A 23,302-nucleotide genomic window follows, 5' to 3' on the forward strand; every position below is an offset into this window, starting at 1 on the left:
AGCGAGACAAAGGCAATGAGCATTGGATACCCGGTTAGATTGATCGATAGCTGAAATTAAAAGTGAACGGATGCAGACTTTATCCCCTGAATCGATGTAACGGTCTTCTATACAAGGATAGCCAGTTGAATATTCGCGTCTGCATACCGTTAGGCTTGTGCAGCTCTTGTATAATCGATGACTTACAAGACTTTCCGCTTTCCATCGGCATCCTGGATATCCCACGGAATACACATGTGTTCGTCTGCGACCATGCTACTTACACTGGTCATCGTAAATTATTCGCGATCTTATGCTGACGTTTCCTTCCTTGCAATTGCTTCATGTATCGATACGAAGGGTAAATATATGTATGTCGTATTCATAATTACGTAAGATAATGTAAAATCTACGTAAGTATTATTAAATTTAACTATAGTCATGTATATATATGTATACGTTTATACAAATAGAGTCAAACTGGAGTATAGAAAAATTTTCATTCGATCGACCCGTTTACGAGTTAAAGAAGTTAATTTAAGTTGCAACTGCTGTATAGCGATGTTGTTAAGACAACAGCTTTAAAGTTACGACTGAAAAGACGCTGGGGCTTCTACAGTTGATCCGTTTAATTCGTATTTAACAAGGAGGACGAGCTTAATAAGAATACACAAGTTAGTCTTGTCGATTGTCGGAACACGACGAGGCCGAGTATGAGATATCCTAACTTTTGACGCTGGCTGTCTTGTCGACGAACCGAGGAATCCCTAAAGAGCAAGGCGTAGGTGGGGCTTGGTAGACGCTAAAGTTTACCCACTATGTCTCACCAGGAGAGTGTATTACTCGCTTCAACGTACACGTGGGTCAATATTAATCATTGTCATTAGTGCAGGCTGCAAGACAATTTCGGAACAATGGATGTCTGGAACTATAAAATTTCGTGCTCCCTTGTGGTATCTATATGACTGTCGTTCATCATGACCGTTCGTCGTGCCTCTACAGTTTTATAATCAGAGGTTACAACTGAAAAAAGACCATATTCCTTTATGGGACATATCTATGCGATTATGTTTTAATTCGGTGAACGAAGTGTCTGATCTAACAGATACACGTGAAATCTTTTTACAAATATTCTTTGAAGGGAGACGTTTCATCATTTTCAAATCATTTCTTCGATTTCTATGTGATAGAATTTTTAAGAAAGCAGCAGTCGCAGCATTGAAGGTAGCCAAAAGGTAAAGTAGAATTTTCTTCGGTACCTTCGAAAGGAAAATATCGATCAAATTAAATAAAGAAATTGAATCATTACCGAGAACGAAACAGACGCGATGTCTCTTTAAGGCACATGGTAAAAATAACTCTGGAATAAAATGGAATCTTCCATTACGGACCCCCGAGGTTCACGCGGGGGTTATCTAAGACCCCCACTGTTATCTTAATGGTACTTATTGTCTTGACGTATAGTACACGTTGCTTCCTCGTTTCGCTCTCTCTGCGTCCCTTCTACTTCTTCATCCCTTCCAATTTTACCCTTTCCACTGGTACGTACATTAAGCTCGTAGGGCTACGAAGGTAGAAGTAGAAGCACGCTGCTGATGCCAGTCGTTATCGTACACTGTAAACCCACCCTCTTTTCCCTTTCTCCTTCTTCCTCCTCCCTACTCTATAACCCTCCTCCTGCTCACCCTTTAGCCCTATCGTGCCACGTTTACCCTATTCCTTTCCATCCTCTCTGTTCTTTGCTTCGTAACCTAGTGCTGACGCATGCGTGCCACCCCGATCAGTGCACGTTAATTTCGAGGAAAGGATGTAGATGGAAAGGACAACGGAGGAAGGAGAGCGGAAAAACCAAGAGAAGGGGATGATTGGATGTAGAAAACGAGGGAGGGCAGAAAGGAAAGGAAGCAAGTTCGGCACGTCCGATATCCGTGCACATATTGCCACAGCGCGCGCCTTATCCCGATCAGTAATTAGTCCGATCGTTTGCCAAAGACCGAAAGGAAAGGACCGTTGATTGCTATTAACGGCGTCGCTGATTGGGTGAAACCGATTCAATTGCCCCTAGCGAACTTTCCACCGTTGAGCCTTCGTTTCGCCTCGTTTTTTCGCTACTCCTCCCTCCTGCGTCACACTTTCCGTTCAATTCCTCGGTTTCGCTCGTTCGTTTGTTTCCATGCCTATCAATCCTTCGGTCTGCTTCTCTTCGGGGAGGCTGTTTCATCGTTCGTGATATAAAGGGTAATAAATTGCGGACATGTCCATTGGGCGGTTCCGTTCGCGTGTAGCCAATCGTGGTTTATTGTACCAGTGCCATACTCGTCGCTAACATGCAATGTAAACGAACGTTAAAACTGTATCGCTATGAAACTATATCCCATCAGACTTCTCTTTCTTTACCTTTTACTGTGTTTCTACTTTTCTAGCTACCCTTTAACGGCACCGTTGTTCGATCGAAGAAAATGGAAACGGAGGCTTTACAAAGTTCACGAGCTACTGTTAACTTTGATACGCAAAGTAATGTATTTATCCAGCCTATGGTGTCGCAGAAAATCCATTTACCGATAGACATACCTTTTCGTCGCGACATTAGTTAACTCGGTGAATTTTCCACTCCTGGCCGCGGTTCAATTTCCTTTCGAGAAACTCAGTTCCGCCCATAGAGTCGGGTTAATTTAATCGTCCGTTCGGTGGGAAAAGGGTGGAGAATCGCGAGAGATAAAACTGAATAAAAGAGAGACACGAACGAGAAAAGCACGTTCTGTTTGGGCAACAGGATGGAACACAACGCGGGAACTGAACGCAGCTATATCTCCGACGTGCAACGAAATCACGAACGCGGCGCGCAACAGACGCGAAGATTGGATTGAAAACATCGCTCGATTCGATCTATGAAAATTCTTTTCGATCTTTCCCCTTTTCTATCTTCACCGAGCACGATTTTCGTTTGTTCTTCATATTTCCCTCGGTATTCCTGCCGTGGCAGCGAACGTTCACCCTGCGCGCCTGTTTGAACGTTTTCCACGTTACGGATAAATAAATTTCGAAGCCGAGAGTGCGCGAGGATCACGGGTTGTAGCATCCGAGTAAAACAATTGCCAAAAAGCGGAAAACGGATACAGAATCCGTAGATACGCGTATAGGCGAGCAAGAGGATCGAAGAGACGACTGACAGGCTCGTTTCCAGGGTATGGGCCGAGCTAGCTCTCTCGACAACAGGGAGTCAGGATTACGCGTGCACACAGACAGAGAAGATGGGAACTCGGGAACGAATACCTTATGGGCTTTGAATCGAACAGCAGCAGCAACGTAGCCGGAGCATTGCGATTGATCCAAAAGTTCCGTATCAAGTCATTCATGCGTGCCGGCCGAACCATCCAATCAACAGAACCAAAAGACCAACGCGGAGTATTTGCCATTTAGCCGAATAAGCTGGCGGACGAGCAACAAGGCGGGAAAACACTGAAAGACCGGAAGGCAAGCAACGAGGAGAATCGAGAAAAATGGAACATGGCCAAAGCCAGGGCAAGTAGTCGAAACTCGATGCAGTGCGCACGGTACTGTTCGGGTTCCATTCGAAATCGTTGCACGCATGGAAGAGGGGTCGAAGAAAGGCCAGAAAGAAGAAGAAGCCAAGGGACGAGGAGAGCATCGATGGGGGTAGGATTCGACGTTCGTTCGTTGGGCAAAGGGTAGCAATGACGCACGGTCGGGCCTGTGTGCTCGTTGCTAGAAGTTTTGCAGACAGCCTCGAACACACACGTGTGTGGGGAAGGATGGTCGGCAGCCGTGAACACGGCCGGAGAAACGAGTAGTCCTCCTGCAAATACGCGAAATGGTAGAAGAAGGGGTGGCCTGGAGGCTGGATAGCGTCAGGCAAGTCGAATAGCGCGAAATAGCGCGGATTTCGTGGGAATGCTGGGATTTCGTGTATAGAGGGACGAAATTGAAGATCGAGTGGCGAATACCGGAAGAGTGGTTGCCACTCTACAGCGCAAACGGGTGTATTCGCCGCACTATATATTCCGTCTGCAAAAGGGAAAACGGCGATGGTGGCCTTGCCTCGCCTCGCCTCGTTCAGTCGCGCGTGTCGTCTGGCAGCGTGAGGAATACCGGTAGATTGGGCCAAGGAATAAGCCGCGTAATAGGAATGGAATATGTTTTTGCCTCTATCGCGGAGACGCAGCGATACGGACGCCGATTTACCTACCTTCCTGCTATTTTCAACCCTGATTGAATTCTTCGTCGCTCTGACAAATCGGAATACCGTCATCTCAACATGCACGCCCCTGCGCTTCCTGAATTCTTATGCGGTCGATCTAGAATGGTGACTTCGTATTGATTTAAAGCCACGTCGATTTTCCAATGGAAAGTAGACAGCTCTGTAGATTTGTTTGCGGCGGACATGAAATATTGAGAACAGCTACCTTACTTTTGTATGTATACCAAGATTTTGCGTTGTTGGAAAGATAAGGATTTGTTGCGACGTTATCGCGAAACAATAATTCAATCGGTTAAGTTAATTATCCGATGAAATAAAAGATTAAAGTTCGAATCTTGGTTCGCGACATATCTTTCCCTAATATTTATAGCGAGATAACGCGATATTTCTGGGAAGTTATACGAAATGGATCTAACTCTGTCATCAAGGGTTCCTCCCTTTATTACATTTCTTTCTCTTGATAAGCTCTTTTCCAGGAATATTTCTTACAAGAAAAAGATAAGAATACGATATATCAAAAGTTTCGCATATTTCCAGAGTAAAAACAGTTTAGGTCATTCTCAAGAGTCCATGTTTCAATAAGAAGTAAAAACTAATATGTACGTAATTATTAATTCCATATTTCCACTCGACATACTCGGTATACAAGATGAACGTTCCCACCCAATCATCTGAACGAGGTTTTTCTTACGCGGCGCCAACGTGACCTAAATACGCCATCATTTTCCGTGGAGTTTACGAGATCGTGCGTAGATACCAACGTTTTAAAGCTGCCGCGAATCCGCGCGCATAAATCGACACTATAAAAAGCTGATGATGGAGCCGGCTCGCGTGTGCCTCGAAATAGAGTCACGCTGATGAAAGTGGAATCCGCGTAACTGAAACATATGAATCGCGCCGCGTTATTCCCATTGTTGGTGTTTGTGAATCGTGCGTTTCGCCGTTACGTATGCGCGCTTTTGTACAACTATCGCCCAGCTTGCGATATTATTTTCTATTTGCGACAGGATCGACAAAAGCCGCGAACATAGCTTTCCTGTTCTATGTGTGCACACGCGCGACAAGTTAGACGGTGACCAGAGACAGCTATGATAGCGCTCGGCTCTCAACCGATAGTTGGTGATTTATCTGCGAGAACGCGCGTTATAATAGACAAATGTTACCCAGAATGCTGGAAAAACACGCGTGACGTGCCGATAGTCGCGCGTCAAATTCAATTCGCATGTGCATGATTCTTCAGAGGTATTAAAGTACCCTATGGTTTTATATAAACTGTGACAACTGTCTTAATTTATAAACGAAACGATTAATGATTTTGTCCATAAATTTGTATTCATGCAAAAATGTAATTTGTAAAATTTGTAAATGTAACTACTTGTATGAGTTACAAGAGGGAACTTGTTGTACTAAGAATCGTACCTCTTAGTAGACACAATTTCGAAATCAAAGTTTCATCAAATAGATTTGCATGAAACAGATGTAAAACTCGGAGATGTTGTAAAACATATACAGAGTACGTAATGTACACATAAAAATTAAATTTTTAGTTTCTATTTAACTGTACACGTAAGTTACTAATCAAATGACAATTTTTAAACAATTTTCTTATCATTTCTGACGATAATCTCACTTTCTGTGCATGTTCTAATACTTATGAACAGGGATGTATATAGTTCACTATCATGCGAAATTATACATGTGGATACGTGTATTCATATGTATCCTGGCAGGAATTTCACAACTTGTAACGTTATTAACGTAGCCACGATAAAGCCATCTCCGTGGCTTTTAGTACCTTCGCGCGTCATCGCCTTCCGGCGAATTTCCATCGCATGGCAAATCAGCTCCGACACAAACAAGAAGTTCGTAGAGAAATTTAAAATCTGACAGAGAACGAGAGACCACAAGAAGCGTTTGTACGACGATGTTGAACGTTCGCGAAGACGATGAAATGAAGTGCCCGTTAATTAACCGGACCGTCTGTTCGAACCGCACGCGACCAAAATCGCGCGATATCGCGACCCGTCGAATTATGAAAGTTCCCGGTTAGAACACTTTGCATAAAACAACATCGAAGTTCGCCTGTCCTTGCCGGAGGGTTAACAGCCGACCCTAGTGAACGCGACACCGCGCCGCCACCAACGATCCACTTACTTGATGAACTTCAATTGAAACTCTAATCGTTTCTGTTCATGGACTCGGCGCTACGGCTCTACTGCCACAAGCCACAACTTTGCTTTTTTTTTCGCCAACCAGCGAAACACGTAACAATTAAGTCTTTAAAAGTTTCGAAAACATAACGCGATAATTGACCTGAACCTCGAATCGTATCTGGTCCGTTCTATTATTACGTTGAATTTCCACTATTGCCGATTCTAATTTCGTTACACCATTTCTAGTGGAATGGAAACGTCTATGATCATGTGCAAGACATTCGCGATATATGTTTTAATTTCTTTAGTATTCAACTATAATTTCGTTGCACTGGTACACACGATTAATGTTCATTTCTCGAAAAGCGCTTTGTATAAGTGATAAATTCTAAAGTGAACTTAAAACACAGTGTACCATCATGATTTTTCTATATGAAGTTGTCAATGTGGTTTTTCTTAATGAGTCGTTTTTTGTTACTAGCGTATGTAATGACGATGAAAAGTATTGATAAATTTCAGAAATATTGAAAAAGCAGGATTATTTATTGATTTTTCTTATAAAATATAATTTTAGAAGTTGAAACTCAAGTAAGCAAAAGTCGATTATTGATATATCTATGATATGTCGAAATTTACAACCAAAAGTTATACGTTACACAAAATACATTGAATAAAAGATCGTGCTCTCAAAATTTACGTAGGATTTTACAAAAAAATCTAATTTGTACCATTACCTTTTGTTCGCCTATCTTCACATTGTAGGAGAACAAGGCGAATAATACTCAGCAGCGAACGGGCACGTAATGGCGTTCGACTACAGTAAAGGTTAATGTCCACATCTAACGAGTTAACCGAGATCCAAGAATCAGCGGACTAAATTCGAATCGAAAACTGAGAAATTCTAACCGAAGCGGCAATTACGTTTCCACGGATGATTCACTCTTTTGTTCTCGAATGACGGTTCTTTCCATTCTCTTGGCATACTACCATGCTCTCCAGCCACGTTCTATTACAATGTCTCTACTCGAAGAATTGATAACGGTTGCTTTATTATTCTGGAATCCCTCGGTATTGGTGAATCGGCCGCTTTTACACCTCCATTGTCGCTACCTGACTTGCTGTGACGAAGTTAGAATCGTGGAAAACCAATGTTACATTCCAGATTACTCTGATAAACGATGGAAAGCTTGTTTGGACATTATACACGAGTATTGGACACCTGTTACTAGTGCGCCGCGTTTTAGCGAAAAAAGACTAATCGAACCGGGAACACAACATAGTGTGGAAACGCCAAATGATGGAATTCGTGTCAGGCGTATAGCATGCTGCCGACCGCGAGCTTACAGGATTGCAGGGTCTCAACTTATATTAATCCAAGGATTCCGCGGAGAAAGGGGTAGCGCTTCGATAAGCGCGTAATTCACGGGCAAAGAAGATTACAGACGAGCGCGAGCTTTTTCCGTGTCCACGGTAATTCCAAACGTTACCTCCGCTTTTGGAAATTCATGCTGTTTCCAGGGAGGACACGAGGCGCCCACGTAACTTTCTTGAAAGCATTTTTTTAAAGGATACTTTCGTCTGACGGGAATAAATAATTGTTAGCGACTCTTTTTATTCTCGGATACTTTAGTCGAGTTATCTACAGGCCAATCGAGTTACAATTCAAAATATTTAATTTATAATTACTTGGTTTAAAATATATCTGTAAACTTGATTAAGTATGAAACTTTAAACTATTTTACTAGTATGCATTCCAACTAGAAATATTCGTTTAAACTTCAAATGAAATTAAAATTTTATCGATTTGGATGGAACAACAGTTGCTAAGTAATATGATTTAATTTCCGAGGTAACATTTTCTCTAATTTTCCATTAGATATCTCCCTTCAGTCAGGTTACTCTGATTCAAACAACATCAACTCCATTATTTTGTCTTTTATAAATACAGGCTTGCGCGAAGCCAAGCTGCTTGAACTCGATTAAGTCGACTAATCCAAACGAACTTTACCAAGATTGTGTTCATGCAATATAAGGAAGTGCTTATTTTTTTACGTAGTTATCGTCTGAAATAACCTATTTTAAAGACATCGATTATTTTAGAAGCTCATATCACTACTAATAAGAATATCATTGAGAATATTTTCATTGCCATTTCATTTCAGATTGTCATATATAAATGTCGACAAATGACCTACTCCTGATAGTATAATACGTGCGTAAATAATAAATGCATCCGTTGAAGTAGCTGACCTGTTAAATTACATTCATACAAGTACGAACATCCTTCCTGGAAACTTAGTTCTGGATACTAAATATCTCACGCGTTCATGAAAAGTGTATGCTGCTAATTAACGATTAACGACGAACAAGCGGACGATGCGGTAACCCTTATACACAAACCAGTAGAAAAACATGCTATTATCTATTAATTAAAATTTACATAATCACTAGGTCGCATAATTTTCACTAATTCGTTGCCCTGATTAATTGCTCCCCTCGGGAATACGGTCTCTAGATTCCTATCGCAACCTACCCGTCAGCTCGAAACGCTTTCGTAATTCTACCTCGAAAAACTCTGTAATGATGCGGATATTCAGCGTACCACTACGCATATCATATCACGAGGTGTCTCGTGCATCTGTACTTACGTGTACACATTTACGTGTATGTGCATGAAACTCGTCGATATCGAATACAAATCGAACGGGGCAAGGTTACTGCAATATGCGACTCGGCTTCTCAATTTCTTTGGCGCGCTTTCACGCATGGAATGGAATCCAATCGGTGACCCACATTTCCCTTCGATGCTCTCGTCGCCACGAGCGGATTTATAAGAGAGGAATCTTCGTAATATTCCGTCGTCGATTCATACAAACCTCATCGATGTCTATTTCAAAAGAATTCCTACATCAAGCTTGAAATGAAAGCGGAGAAAAAGGGGAACCAATAGGATAAAATAACCCAAGGTTTTTTTTTTATAGGTAGCATTGGCTTAAAAAGTTATCGTTCGATACACAAACAAGGATTTATATAACTAGTTGAGAATCATAGTATTAGTATAAACCACTGCTAGAGAATAAAATTATAATTTAATTAATTGTGGAACTAAGGAGTAGATACTAGATTTTTTAACTCATCGTATATATTATAGATCTAGGATAAGCGTATGTATATAGAAACGCCGGAAATTGTACCAAAAATAAACGAAAGATCCGAAAACAAATTTTCCGTTTTAAGAGGTCGCGTCCTCTGTTGCTCAAATCAATCAAATATTTCAGACATATCAGTTCGTCGGTAAATCAAGTCTAAAATTAAACGAAAAGGAAGATGCATGCTATATTTGTCTTAACACCTCGCCCCAGTTCGCTGTGGCACCAACCCAGCTTGATACGATATTCTCACGGAGAACGATATATTATGTGCGATAACCTGACTGCGGAAACGGGAAAGAGTTGTTCACCCGTAACTTAGTTCAACTATCGCTGATTCCAAGATATTTGCTCGGGATTACCTCTTCGTTTAACTTCCGCGTGCTCGAGGGGGTGGTTCGCCAGCGGTGCATGCGCCACAGTGTGTGCACACATGGATTAACGGAGGAGGAACGATAGCAGAGAGTAGGAAAGAGCACGGCCGAGTGAACGATAGATGGGAAGACAAAGAGAAAAGGAGAGGGAATAGAGGGTAAAATGCCTCCTTCCTTCCGTGTAAGTCGCGTCCTCTCTGGAACCGCTCGAACAAGAGTCATCCAGCGGAGGCCTGAATAGGAGAAAATAGGCAGGGGAAGAAGTTTCCCTGTGTGCAGCTAGAGATGAGAATTGGGAAGTAACACGCGAAACTTCAACTTGAACTCTATCCGGTCTCACAGGCTCGCAGAGGAAACTATAGTTTTACAGCGGAGAAAGATCATACTTCTGTCTGTTCTCCCGTTGGCTGTCTCTCCTGGGACGACGGTACTAGGTTTACAATTTACGTCCAAGTGAGGGTTTCGCATTTCGAGAATTGCTAAAAATTACCAATCACGATTGAACAAGGGTAGGATACAGCAAGATTATTCCGGTCATTTCCTCCTTTCTAATAGACGATACAATATTTTCTTGTTTTTTCGTTATTACATAAAATACTACTAGTGTTTCACAATGTCTCGTAATATTCTATGATTATTGATTATTCTATGCAAAGTTCACAGTTGAATTTTGAGGTATTGAAGTTTGGTTCACTCAAGTAGCTTTGTCCTAACCTGAGAAAACTACTTATTAAGTATTGATCACAAATGAAGAACAGAACGAGATACCTCGAAGAAACAGTTCAACTGCTCTAACTTGTCACGTGGATTACGCGTTCACGTGCGTCAACTAGCAGATTCGATTCCATTAAAAAGTATCTCCACCATCTGGTGTCACGATACACTCTGCCAACTCCCTAGAGATGCACCTGATCAGAAATACGAACAATTGCTCTCGTTTTCCTGGACGACGTCTGCTCGTTCGAAGAATGAAACTGCCACTTAGATAAGGTTGCACTTACGCATCACGTTACACGGTATACATCGATTTCCGTGCACATATACGCAACACGGAATACTACGTCCGACGGTCGGACGTGCATGCTCACGGTTTAGGGATGCAAAGTAAGCTGCAATTTTTGTTTGCCCGAGGCGAACTGCATCGTCGTACTAGCAGCAGTGTTTTCTAATGACAAGCAGCATATATATACTTGTACGATGACGTTTCTCAGTGTCTCTTTCTCAAGGATCCCGCAATTGCATGTGCGAAATTAAATTAACTCGTACACGCGTCCTCTTAAAAAATCGTTACGGTTTCTTATTAACGTGACTGCTTTCCTCTTTTTCCGGCTATCTTCAAGTTGGAATTTTAATGGGATTCGGGATTGAACGGACATTGTTTTACGGTTAAACGCTATTCTAAATAATGTGGCGTTTTAAATGTCGCGAGTGCTATTATAAGAAATAGCAACGGATGCGTCAGAACATACAAGATTGCGGGCAAACAGGAGAAAGTTCAAATTAACTTGCAATATCTGGCGGCTGTTAGCTACGCCAACTCCGATTCTAAGCACAGCTGCAGACATAATAGTTGCATTATCGCTGCCAACGGGTATTTCCTAGCTGGCATTTGGGGTCGAAATGATCGGACAGTTTAAACGTTCGGGCCAACACTTAATCGATCGGCTCGCGGTGGTTATCAGCCGCGCGATAGAAATGCGACTGAAGAGAAGACAGAAGCGCAAACTTTGTTCGACAGTTCGCGGGTAACTGTGATGCATCGATCGAAAAACGAAAACCAGACACCGATATTCTAGTTTGGTGGTCCTTTTTTGCAATATTTCGAGGTGTGAAAACTTTTTGCGTTCATAGTTAATCGGCGAATGAATTTTATACAATATGAAGTTATTTCTTTCGAACCTCTCGGTTATCGAATCACTCGGACAAATCTTTAGTCGCGATGAATCCTTTCTTTGAAATTTCGCACATATGGGGACCATCTGGACGCTTGTCGTTTTATTCTCTCGTCACGGCTACTCGATAAAAACTTGGAAATTAAGCCTTTGAAAGATCGTCCTTACGTATAACGCGATTTCTCGTTTCCGCGAATTTCGTCTACCTTTTTGCTCCGACCTTTCTTATGGTGGTTTATTAAAAATTAGGGAAAGAATTCAGTAAAAAGTTCAGTTCGCGCTTAAAGGGTGGACTGGGGCGGAATTGCTTTCGACCGTTCGATTATTTTCAGATCATAAATCACAATCACATTTTGCTCACGAATTCAGGTAAACCTCGTTACGAACTATAAACTTCCGCGCGTGGCTTTTGATGTAACGCCGCGATGTGTACACGTCAGTATGGCTACAAGTGAAATCATTCGCTGGATCAGTTTTATTAATGGAGGGCCGCGATCGCGATCGGCAAGGCTATGACAACCCCGTCAACTTCCGAAAGATTAATGTCGTCTGTGTATTGCGTGAGACATGTTCTCTCTTCCTCCTCCTCCTCTCTTTCACTCGTTCTCTCTCTCTCTCTTTCTTTCTTTACTCCTCATCCTTTTACCATTCCGCCTTTTACCACTTTTTATGCTTGGAACGAGAAACCAGGTCGGTGCCGCCACATTTTTGCATATAAAACCGCAATTAATGATAATGGAAATTGTTTCCTCGGCAAAGCCATAACGCATAATCGTTATAAGCCTGGCTTAATCTCGCCGTTCGGTGTTTCAATAAAGAACATGCAGAACCAGGCGGTAAGGGATTGTACGCTTGCGTTCCGCTGCATATTCGTATATTCGACTCGATCGCATGAGCGTAACAGAGACAGTCCAACAAGGGATTATACGATTATTAAAAGATACTTACGGAACTCGGATTTCACTCGTGTTTCCTAATCGGTCCTCGGAATAACAATGGTTAAGCCCTTACTGATAGGAGACTAGAGAAGTAGAGTGCAGTATTGTTAATGCTAACACTTTCATCCTTCAGATTCTCCATCTCATTAATTTCAAAATTACCACCGAGTAAAATATTCCATTTGACGAGATTTAATCACGATTGACCGTGAGTGATAAGAGGATTAATAAAAAAAAAAATGCGCGTAAGCGTAAGTTTCGTAAGAACGCAGCTTAAAATCGCATGACTGGCTCTTTCTCTGTGGGACGTCCCTTTTCCGTTGCACAGCCACCTCCTTTAAATACGATCGCTTCCGTTTTGCATTAGCTTATTTTGTATGCAGCTAATTTACATGTCTAACGGCCACGATAAAATTGGTTAACGCTGTTCCGAGCTTGTGAGCGAACACCACCTAATTTAAGCTTCGGTGTAAGCAGTTAAGCTCCGTGGCCGATTTCGTAATATATATGTTGCTACGATTTAATAGCGTCGAGCTCGGCAAGCTCGCACGCGTATAAACTAGTTCGTGTCCGCGGACCGAGCTAGAAAAGCTTTGACGACGCGCTTTTAATCTAATTTTACGACTGTCCTCTGTGACCGTTATCTCGTATCTTTATCCGGAAATCGTTCGTCGATTTTCCAATTTCGGACGAATTGATTTTGTTTTCGTTGAACCCCGCATGGAACGTCTATGAAGATGGATTCATAAAAAAATGAAATACTACCGAGTAAATGATACAAAGGAGTAACATTCCCGTTGTATTTTGCACGTGGGATGATTTCGGCTATTTTTATGAATTTGGTGCTATTTAATATCTGATGTCGCATGTCGACGAAAAAATAGAGAGCGGTGATCAGCCAGCCAGAAAAAAAAAAGAAGAAAAAGGATGATGAAAGAGACATATTTTGGAAAATTCTACGCTGAGTATCCAGACCTAGAGTACCTATGGTTTTTCATTTCCACAAATTACGAATAATCCACTGACGCATTATATTCGCGTATATTTGTTTAGAAATAATCTCGTGGATTTTTATGCATTCTTTTTCCAGGTCGTACATCGTATACTACATTTCGGACGCAATTCTTATAATATGTCCGTCGAATATTGATCTACTGCAGTGCAGCTATATAAAGCTTTTCTCTCGATTCGTTCTTTCCAAGGTAACGAGGTTTTCGCATCGATCCGCACTTTCTTTTGTAAAACGAAATTAGTGTGGTACAGCGAAAAGTACTTTCCCCCTGGATTCTTCTCTTTTTTCCTTGTCATTTCAACTTCGACATGTCATCGTTTTCAAATCATAAGTGTCATTCGTCTATCTGTCAAATATTCTCGAAACAAACCCATCGTACGCTGAAATTTAAAATGGATATGGCTGAATCATACGACGACAATATCCTTGATAAAAAAAACTCGGGAAACTTCCGAGATTGAATGCAATTGCCTGGTTAAGCTATGTACAAAAAATTGCATTGTAATTTTGAAGGAAGAAATGCTTCGAAACGCATCCGCTGCTTCGAGGTTCTTCCGCACCATTTTCCTTCATCATTTCGCCAAGACGAAGCTATGGGCCAGCAATGCTTATCCAATTTAGCCTCAAGCGTAGCGTCGATAACTTTTAGCTCGCGAAGGAAAGAAGAGCTTCTAAGGAAACCCTAGAGAAGTTTCGCCTGGTTGCAGCCATGGCCAGTAACGTGTCCAACAGCTTAATCTTCAACTAATCCCCCCTCCCTCTGCTCGACGCCTGCGAGGAATTAGAGGTAATCCGAAACACGAGTTTAATGGCCAACTCCTCATACAATCACAAGCTGAATGTTTACGAGCGCACCCTGAATCTGCTACATAAACAAATTTACAGCTTTAGTCGATCAATAATTCGCTAATACCAATTCCTTATACGTTTTAACAAATACTGGCAGAAATATTCATTGCAACGAGATATTAAAATATTTAAAAAACATAATATTCGCTGTTATATTTTTACTTAATTTCGTCCGATCAACCAATAAAACCTCGACGTCCAAGTGACACATTCGAATTACGGTTTTCCTCCCATGTAGCAGAGAGCCAATAGCAAATTATCAAAATTCCGTCCGATTGCCACACAATTTCATTTAGAGGATGAAATAGTCTGATGATTTAACTTTGATCCTAATTACTTGGATCTCGTTCAGTCAGTTGATGTACCCACGTTGGTCGCCTTCATCTCCTCTCTATTTGCAACCATGCTGCACGCGATTTTAATGCGCCGACGATCGGATAGAACATGATCGACAGATTGGAAACGTTCGAAGAGAAACAAGAGATAGAACAATTCAAACGTTTTCTTTCTCCGTAATCGCGTCACATTCGAAACTTCCACCCTTCTCTCGGTTGGAACTTTATCGCGTCGTTTCGAGTACGAACCGTGGTCGAGGGTGAACGCAACGCTGATTGGAACGGGATCCAAAAGACTGGGATTGATCGCGACCATCTCGTGGAAAATCGCGTCTACTTGCCGCGTCGATAACAAAACGAATCTCTGGTCTGTCTGCCGGACTGGATTCTTCTAGGTAAATGTCAGTTCACAAGTTTTTGGTCGATTGGAAAACTTAGAGAACGGGGAACTTCTTCGAACTGTCATTAGTTACCGAAGAGTGTGTGTGTGCGTGTATGTGTGTGTGTGTGTGTGTGTGCGTGTTCATAGTAGGCAGTCGGTTTCACTCAATCTCGTCTGGCTCCCTTTAACAAACATGTTGACAACCGGCCGGATTGCCAGTTACGAAAAATGGGGGAGAACAAGCATCGGTGTAATTGGAATTCGCCTCCCCCGTACGATCACTTAAAAATTTCGACTATCTTACAGGAAACTTCGAAAACGATCACTTTCGTTCTACGCTCGATTAAATCGATGGCTTTTGAATGTTCGTTCAAGAAGATCTTCGATTCGCTAGGAAAGTAAGTCGTAAAGGAAGCGGTTCTGCATAGTGGAAAGCTTGGCTAAGAGGATTACCCTCCGATAAAATTATCCGGTTAATTTATTGGGATCGATAAAAAGTCAAGTCGATTCATTTACCGAAGAGATTGCACGATACGAGGCGAAACATAGACTTCTCGATCGATTGAAATTAAAGGACAATCCATTCTACGCGTAATAGCATCGAAATGACCGATTAACGCAACAATTCAGTCTCGGCTGCGTGACGGAGGAATCGAATTTCTGCCAATAATTGTCTCCAAACGTATGTAATCTGGCGCCGGAGGGCCCGCGGAATCTCCTTCCACGTTGATTCGATTTCCCGTCGTACCGGATAGTAGCTTCCGGCAAATCCCCCTGGCGCCCTCTGCTACGACGCTACGGATCCACCCAATAAGATCGTCAGCCCACCTGGCGACTCTCCCGTTACTCCACCCCCTTAGTCCAAACCCCTCTTCCCTGTCGATCCCAAAGGCATCGGTCAAATTCGATTTTCCTTTTACATCGAACCGAACCATTCGGAATAGCGATCAGTTCTAGTGCCGAGGGAGGACCTTATTCAGGAAGTTCGCGTTGGCTACTATAGAGCCGGCCAGTCAACCAGCCAGCCAGAGGGAGTGAAGTGGTAAACTAGATACGGCTACAGATAGGAAGCGAATAGAAGCAGAACGAGGTCAGCTAGCCAATCCCCTCTGCAAGGCACACCAATCTCCCCACCGCACCAGTAACGTTCACGTGCATATCCTCCAGCTAGCGTGAACTCTCTTCATTTCCATCCTCTCTGTTTTTCCGCGGTTTTCCTCCTCGACCTCTTCGTTTTCCATGCGCTTTTCCGAATATGTACGTACGAATCGGCCGACCTCTCCCTCTCTCTCTGCCTTTCTTCCTTCCTGCGTTTCTCTCCTTTTTCTGGTTCCCCGCAATCCTTCTGTATCCATTCCTTTCTCTCTCTTCCTCTTTACAATTCGTGCCGATTTTCCGTCACCGCACTAGAGAGCATATCACGTGAAAAAGAGAGCGAAACAGGAACATGGAAAAACCGGACTACGAATCTTGCAAAGTGGAAACTGCCAGTGACGTCGGTTCCATTGCCAGTCAGGTCTGGGTTGCATAATACTCCCCGGCCGCAAAATCCTTGCCCGACTGCTGCTCCTCCTCAAAGGGGAACCCAGTTGCTACGTGCCGTAGAACTTTTGCGGTTTCTATCGTCGACATCCGACGCAGGAGTTCGCCGCTCGTTGACTCGAGCACGTCCCGCTGCGCCGTGTCGCGCTCGCCGCTCATCGGGAAATTTATCGCATGCAAAGGACCAAGACAGCATTCACTTTGACGGCGCGACCCGCGAGCGTACGTAAAACTGGGTCGTAGATCCAATTGTTGGATATTTATTTGTCCCGACTGGAAAGTCAACACAGGCTACCGTTTACACATCTTCTATCGTCTCTGTTCGATTTCTGTTCCGTTTTCTTCCACGACACTTCACAACGCTACGTAAGTAAATATACGTATTACGCGAAACGTCTTCCAGGGATATTTACATTTCTGCGTGAGTCGGAGAATCTCCGCACGCCAGAGAGAATTCTGTATTCTCGCGTTAGAAACTCTGCCTCGGTCGTCAGGGTTCGTTTGCGACAGCACACCATGGCTAACGAAATAATTACTGGTTTGCATAACTCCGCTTCGTGCAACTCGCACTCGTCCAGGTAAACAAGCTTAATTATGAAAAATACATATTTCAATGCACGCCGAAACGTCACTCGTTTCTCCCTGTCATGACCGTGCGGCCCACGTACACATTCGTTAATGAACTAATTACAAGCACACACAAGAGTGATGCGCTAAAATTACCGCCCCGTAAATAAGAGAGACCTCGTAAGACCCTCTGCTCCCTTGGCTACATCTGTGTCGTCTACGACGTAGTCAAGTTTAATTTCACGTACCGCTGATGAGACCGTCTGCATACTAAAGCAAAGGCGAGGCCAGCCGCGCAATATTAATATGCAATCGAAGCCCTCTTCCATGTAAGCCTGTTACAACGGAACATCGCTTAATTTGATGCTCATTCGATTAATTCGCCATGGCTGTCGGTAGAAATAACAATGGTTCGAAGCCTCGTACCGGCGACAACCAGTCTCGTATGTACCTATTGCCAATTTGCAGCAGCACACGGATACATGAGAAACGCCGCTAGGTAGTTGTGCGGAGTATCGATAATTTGACACGAAATCGACGTATACCACGACACAAATTCTTTTCTGTCTTACGTTCGTATAAACTAAGCTCGTATTTTGTCTCAACTACTATGTCGACTACGTCGATCGATTGTCAGATTGCCGTGTAAATACGTCTTCGTGTTAAGAATTTTACGTGTACGTACATTCGTTCGATACATATAATTAAAATTTGTTTACCTTATAGTTTCCCATTCAGCAAATAGTTACTATAAGATTCTGTAATAGAAGTTATTGAAACTAACCTCGCACGTGTTGGCTTTCTCAAATACACTTTCGTTTGATCCGTCGTTAAGAGAATACATGTAAAATTCTTTTTCTTTCTTGTTCTTCGTCTATTTTGAAATACTATGATCTAATTTTATGGAATTGAAATTAATACGATGAGAGCGTATGAGTTTTTCGCGACGATGTCTCATAGGAAAGTACATTGTATTACAGTTCGACCTATTTACTCACAGGTAACCCCGTGGTCGATCGTACCACAATCTCTTCAACCGTAACTTTCGTTCCGAGACAAAGAAGCCTGGTACGTTTCGCTTGGTGATTCAGCGATCGCCGATAACCCTGTATAAACGTACGCTGTAACAAACCTTGCTGGTCCGTTTAAAGTATCTCGATCCACCTACGGATTCAGCGGTGCCTTCCGCGAGAGCCACCACGCTACCGGTTAGGGTCGTCCTACGAGGCGAACGTGACACGTAAAAATATCATGTAGGGTACCGATACGTCACGCGATCAGATAAAAGAAAAGGGGAGCTGACTTCGTCGTTTGTCGTCCCGATACAATCTCGACCCGCGGTGCCTCGTTTTATTTTTGCACCCAAGTATTTTGATGACTCAACTGCTAGATGGACATTCCTGCGGTCGCTGCATTCGCCATGTTCAGTTTCCTCGCAACGGATTCTCGAGATCGAGATCGCGAAGTAGCCACCGCCTGTTTCTTCTAAATTCTGTTTAGCGACTACGTGGAAAAGATCGGACTGAGCGACAAGATTCTGAAATCTTCATCTACATAACATAGACTTCCTCGAGTTCTCAGGATCGACAAACCGATTTACTTTGTTCGTGTGCAGTTATTCAGTAGAATTTTGAACAGTTGTTCCAACTAATTAATTTGTACACTCGAGTCCTTAGAATCGGTAACCAGTTTGGTTGGTTCTTCTTTTCAATTTTTCTTACCCAAAGCAAAATAAACAGATGTTAAAGTAATTTTGTTCTCCACGAAAACGATGTGTAATTACTCTATTGACGAAGCCATCCTATTTCGCGAGTCTTGAGACGTGCACCGTCCAATCCAGAGGAATTTCTCCGTGTCAACGTGTCAGCGTTTCTCACTGACTTCGCTTCGTTCCCTGCTAATATTTGCGTTCCACGCGTCAATTATTTACGCGAACGCAGAAAGCGAATATTCATCGTCCGTCGAGTCGTTGCCAGACTTGGTACATGCATGTTCCCCGTCACATTCGCCGACTATCGACTACCACGGCTGTCGACGACTTATAAACGCTATTACCACGCAAGACATAAACCGTGCAATTATTTCCAAAGTTCGTGATTGTTTTATAGTCGCCTCGGGTTTCACGAGTCTACGTATAGGTACTAGGGCTAGCGTGAAACAACCTTGAATGATGATGTGGACAGAGGAAACGTTCAATTACCGTTTTCATGTTACTGGCCCTTAAACGACATTTAGTAATATGTAATTATACGCATTCATCGACTAAATCGTTCGACAAGCTTGTAACTTCTCTAAGACTAATTAAGTCCATCTCGTCCTATGTCTTTGCTAATTAGCTTGTCTCTATTCATTAATAGTATTTTCCCTCGAAGATGCGTCCCTTTTCGTCTATTGTTGCTGCATGTTTCAAACAATTTTGTTCGCATTTCCAAAGCGACATTTGTTCCTAGCAACGAGTTGTGCTATGAAACAATCAACAAATATGCTTCGAAGGAACATTTGTTTCTGTCGCGACGTGCTTCACGTGTTCCTTACTTGTCCTTAATCTCTAGCGCTCTGAGTGGAAACAGGCAACAAGCAGCAACTTTCTCAAGAAGCATGGAAAATCGGCAAAATTCGTCATCGTTGCTTCGGCGAAGACGTAGCTTTAGGCTTATGTTTGAAAACAGACTGAAGACAGCGGAAGACATAACTGCATATCAATAGCGATATTAGCTATGCGACCAGTCCCTCGGAAAGCACGCTGTGGTTCAACGCAAAACGTCCGTTGCCCTGCTACACTGCCGTAAATTTCTAGGCTGTATGTACGAAGTTCGAGCGAATCGCAACACGCGTGTAATCTCTTTTATCGAAGTTAAAGCCGCGGTACCAACCGATTAAACGGCTCTATCATGGCTCGATCTATTTCTAAGTTAATTACTGGCGAAATAAAGAACTAGGTCGGCTTGGTCGTCCTATTCCGCCGCGTGGAATCCAGGGAACGAAGACTGCCTGATGATAACGAGTCTTTGAATTTTCACCGGCCTATGTTAATATCTCCTCCTTCTCTACTCCCCTCTTTGGCTCGCTAATGATTCTGCATACCGCCCACGACTTTCCGTAACGCCGACGCACTACTTCGTTCTCGTTAGCCAACCGTGAACCGTCGTGAAATTCCTGACACTTTTGCTGCCGCTACGCCGCGTATTTGCTACCCGTAATGTCGGTTAATTAACGTTAATTGCGACGTGTAATGAATCGCGCTCGTATTTCCACGATTTCCCATTGTCGGACGCTACTGCGGCGATCCTATGTCGCGCCGTCGCCTCGCGTTAATTTCTACCTTGTGATAATTCTAATCACTCGTATTGAGATAAATATTTTTAAATATCGTGTTTAGATCATGTCCGATTCAATAGCATCTTCCTATCATTAAGCACTTTCACTTTTCACAGTGAGAGAAACAAGCGTGAAACAATCACTATTGATTGTGATTTCTCGTTTCAATTTTACGTTGAAGAATAAAAATAGTTTCTAATATGTAACTAAGTAAGTTTCGTTATTTATAAAAAGGACGTACTACCAACCTGTAATTATAGCCAAATATCTGCCATATATTAATTACCATATTAAAAGTAATATCATGAAAACAGATAGATATATGAAACTACGTTTCTAGCTTAATAAAAACCTCAGTAAATATAACTAAATGCATAAACTTTGAGTAACTGAATCTTACGTAAGATCATATTAGAAATGCTTTAACGATCACACGGCAGTTCTAGATTAGTAGCTCTTTAAAAAATGTAATTTATATCATCAAGCAATATATGTATTTGAACGTTGTAAACTACCAGGTTTTCATGATAAATTTACGGCGAAATGACACGGATGGTTAATATCGATTCGTGGTTCTGTTTTTGTACAGTCCGGTGACGGTATGTAAACGCGGGACAGTTACGAAATTGACGGCAATTTTGCAGGATCGCGAAATTAAGTACTTCGATCGTGATGTATACCCATACGCTTGCCATTCCAGCAGAAAGGATTAATTATTTAGCGCGCTGTATATAGCTGCGGTGCTCAATTTCCTAAAGAACCGCGATAAATAATTCCTCCTCGGCCGGCTGGCATCATGCTCAACTGTTCAATTTTTCTCGTAAATCTGTCAAACGATCCTCAGGCGAGCACTTGGCGCGCTACGCGAAATTATCTTTCACGCCGGAAGCCATATAAATCAAACCACCTACCGTGATCTTGAGGTCCCGCGGGTCGCACGTATCGTATCGTCTGCTGAAACGAAGAACTGTGTGCGTCTTGTTCTCGTAACCTAGTAGCAGAGAATAGTCTTGGCTGGAGTCCATCTGCGGATCCTTGCTAGAATTCTTCACGTGTCGATCCTGAAAAGAGTAACAATTTTGAGTTAAACTTCTTATCCATCCAATGGTAAAAACGTTAGAATAATTTATACAGAAGATTGAAATCATTTCCGAGAAGAACTTTTACAGAAGAACAAATTCTATCGAACAAGCTTTTCCAAACTCTCAAGTAATACTAACTAACTAACTAACTTCATTTAAGGTTCGGTAGTTTAAAATCCCATTTTGAACTTTGCACAAAATAATCAAGCTTGACGTATGTTACAAGAAACCATTAGCCTTTAACGTAATAACGAAAGAATGAGGAAATATTGTGTAGCCACATTAACTCTAATCAGAGAAAAATGTTCGAAACGAGAAAATGATTCGAACAAATCAACCATGAAATTGTTTGTATCATTTACTCATTTTCAATAATAACCTATTTTCAAACGTAGATTACAAAGCAAATTTTGTAGCCTGACTCAAATAACCCTACTTTATCCTATACTTTCTCGTACTCGAACTTTTCGCACGTTCCATACATCAGACGTTAACCGAATCTCTCATTAATAACGTTGAATCACTCCAGTTTCTTGCGTGGTTTCTTGTCCCCGTTCTATTCACCAACGCAGAAAGATATCAAAGCTTCCGAACGAGACAAGAGACAACCATGCTACCAGGCAAAGTCCGCAGGGAACAGGAGGAATGAAACTATTCGCCGCGCCGTCTTTTTCACCGATCACCTTTTTTACACGAGGCCGACGCGTTTCGAAAGCGACACACCTACCACCGAACACCTACCACCTGAGCGACGTAGCCGGCGAGTTAGTTAACCGTCCCATGGCGGCACTGCGAGCACCGTAGGGACCGAAGACAAGTTTTTCTGCGAGAATTCTTGGTCACCGCCTCGATATAATTATCCGCGGTTCGTGTCGGCCGAAGACGCGCTGCCTGCGACGCCTTCCAACGCCATTGTTCGATGGTGGACCACTACTCGACTACTTTTTTCTTTCCCGTTTCGGCGAGCTTTATTAGAATTTAATTTACCAGCCACGTGAACCGGCCGGTACCTGCGTAACCGTGCGCCGTGATCTCGAACGAGTCACGCATGTTATGCTTCTGGCCTCCTTTTGTCCCGACATTCTTCGACTCGCCATTCGGCTCACCTGCAGTCAGATGGAAGCGTACACGGGAACGAAAATACAGCATACAAAGAGGTAGAAAGAAAAGGAAAGTAAAACGGAGAGGGGAAAAAAGAAGCGAAGAACTCGAGAATATCCATTTATGTTATCCTCGACGCGTGAAAGATTCGAACTAACGTGGCAACTGTAGCCTGCTCTGATTGGATATAAAATATAAAACGTTTGCAATAAAAAATTTAGCGGGCGGGCACATGCGCGAGGGAGCCGAATGGCAAAAACAAGAAATTTTTTTAGCGATAAAAAAAAACCGGGCGCAGGTGTAGGAACTCAGGAAAAGAACGATATTGTCAAAGTTACTTAGCGTAGCAGACGGTGCTCGTTTCGACTCTTATAGATTTCTAGCACGCCCAGATTTTTATTAACGATCTG

The 23,302-nt window shown here is 42.6% G+C and overlaps 1 protein-coding gene across 1 annotated transcript in view; it reads right to left on the reverse strand.

Moving 5' to 3' along the window:
- The window catches only part of LOC132905178 (MOXD1 homolog 2), a 172,693-nt gene that overhangs the window by 26,547 nt on the left and 122,844 nt on the right, over positions 1-23,302 (reverse strand). Inside the window, exon 3 of the mRNA XM_060956209.1 lies at positions 21,621-21,770. Within this exon, the coding sequence (XP_060812192.1) occupies positions 21,621-21,770 (150 nt within the window). The remainder of the gene's footprint in view (positions 1-21,620; positions 21,771-23,302) is intronic.

This window comes from Bombus pascuorum, chromosome 1 (assembly GCF_905332965.1).
Source record: "Bombus pascuorum chromosome 1, iyBomPasc1.1, whole genome shotgun sequence".
Classification (NCBI taxonomy): Eukaryota; Metazoa; Arthropoda; class Insecta; order Hymenoptera; family Apidae; genus Bombus; species Bombus pascuorum.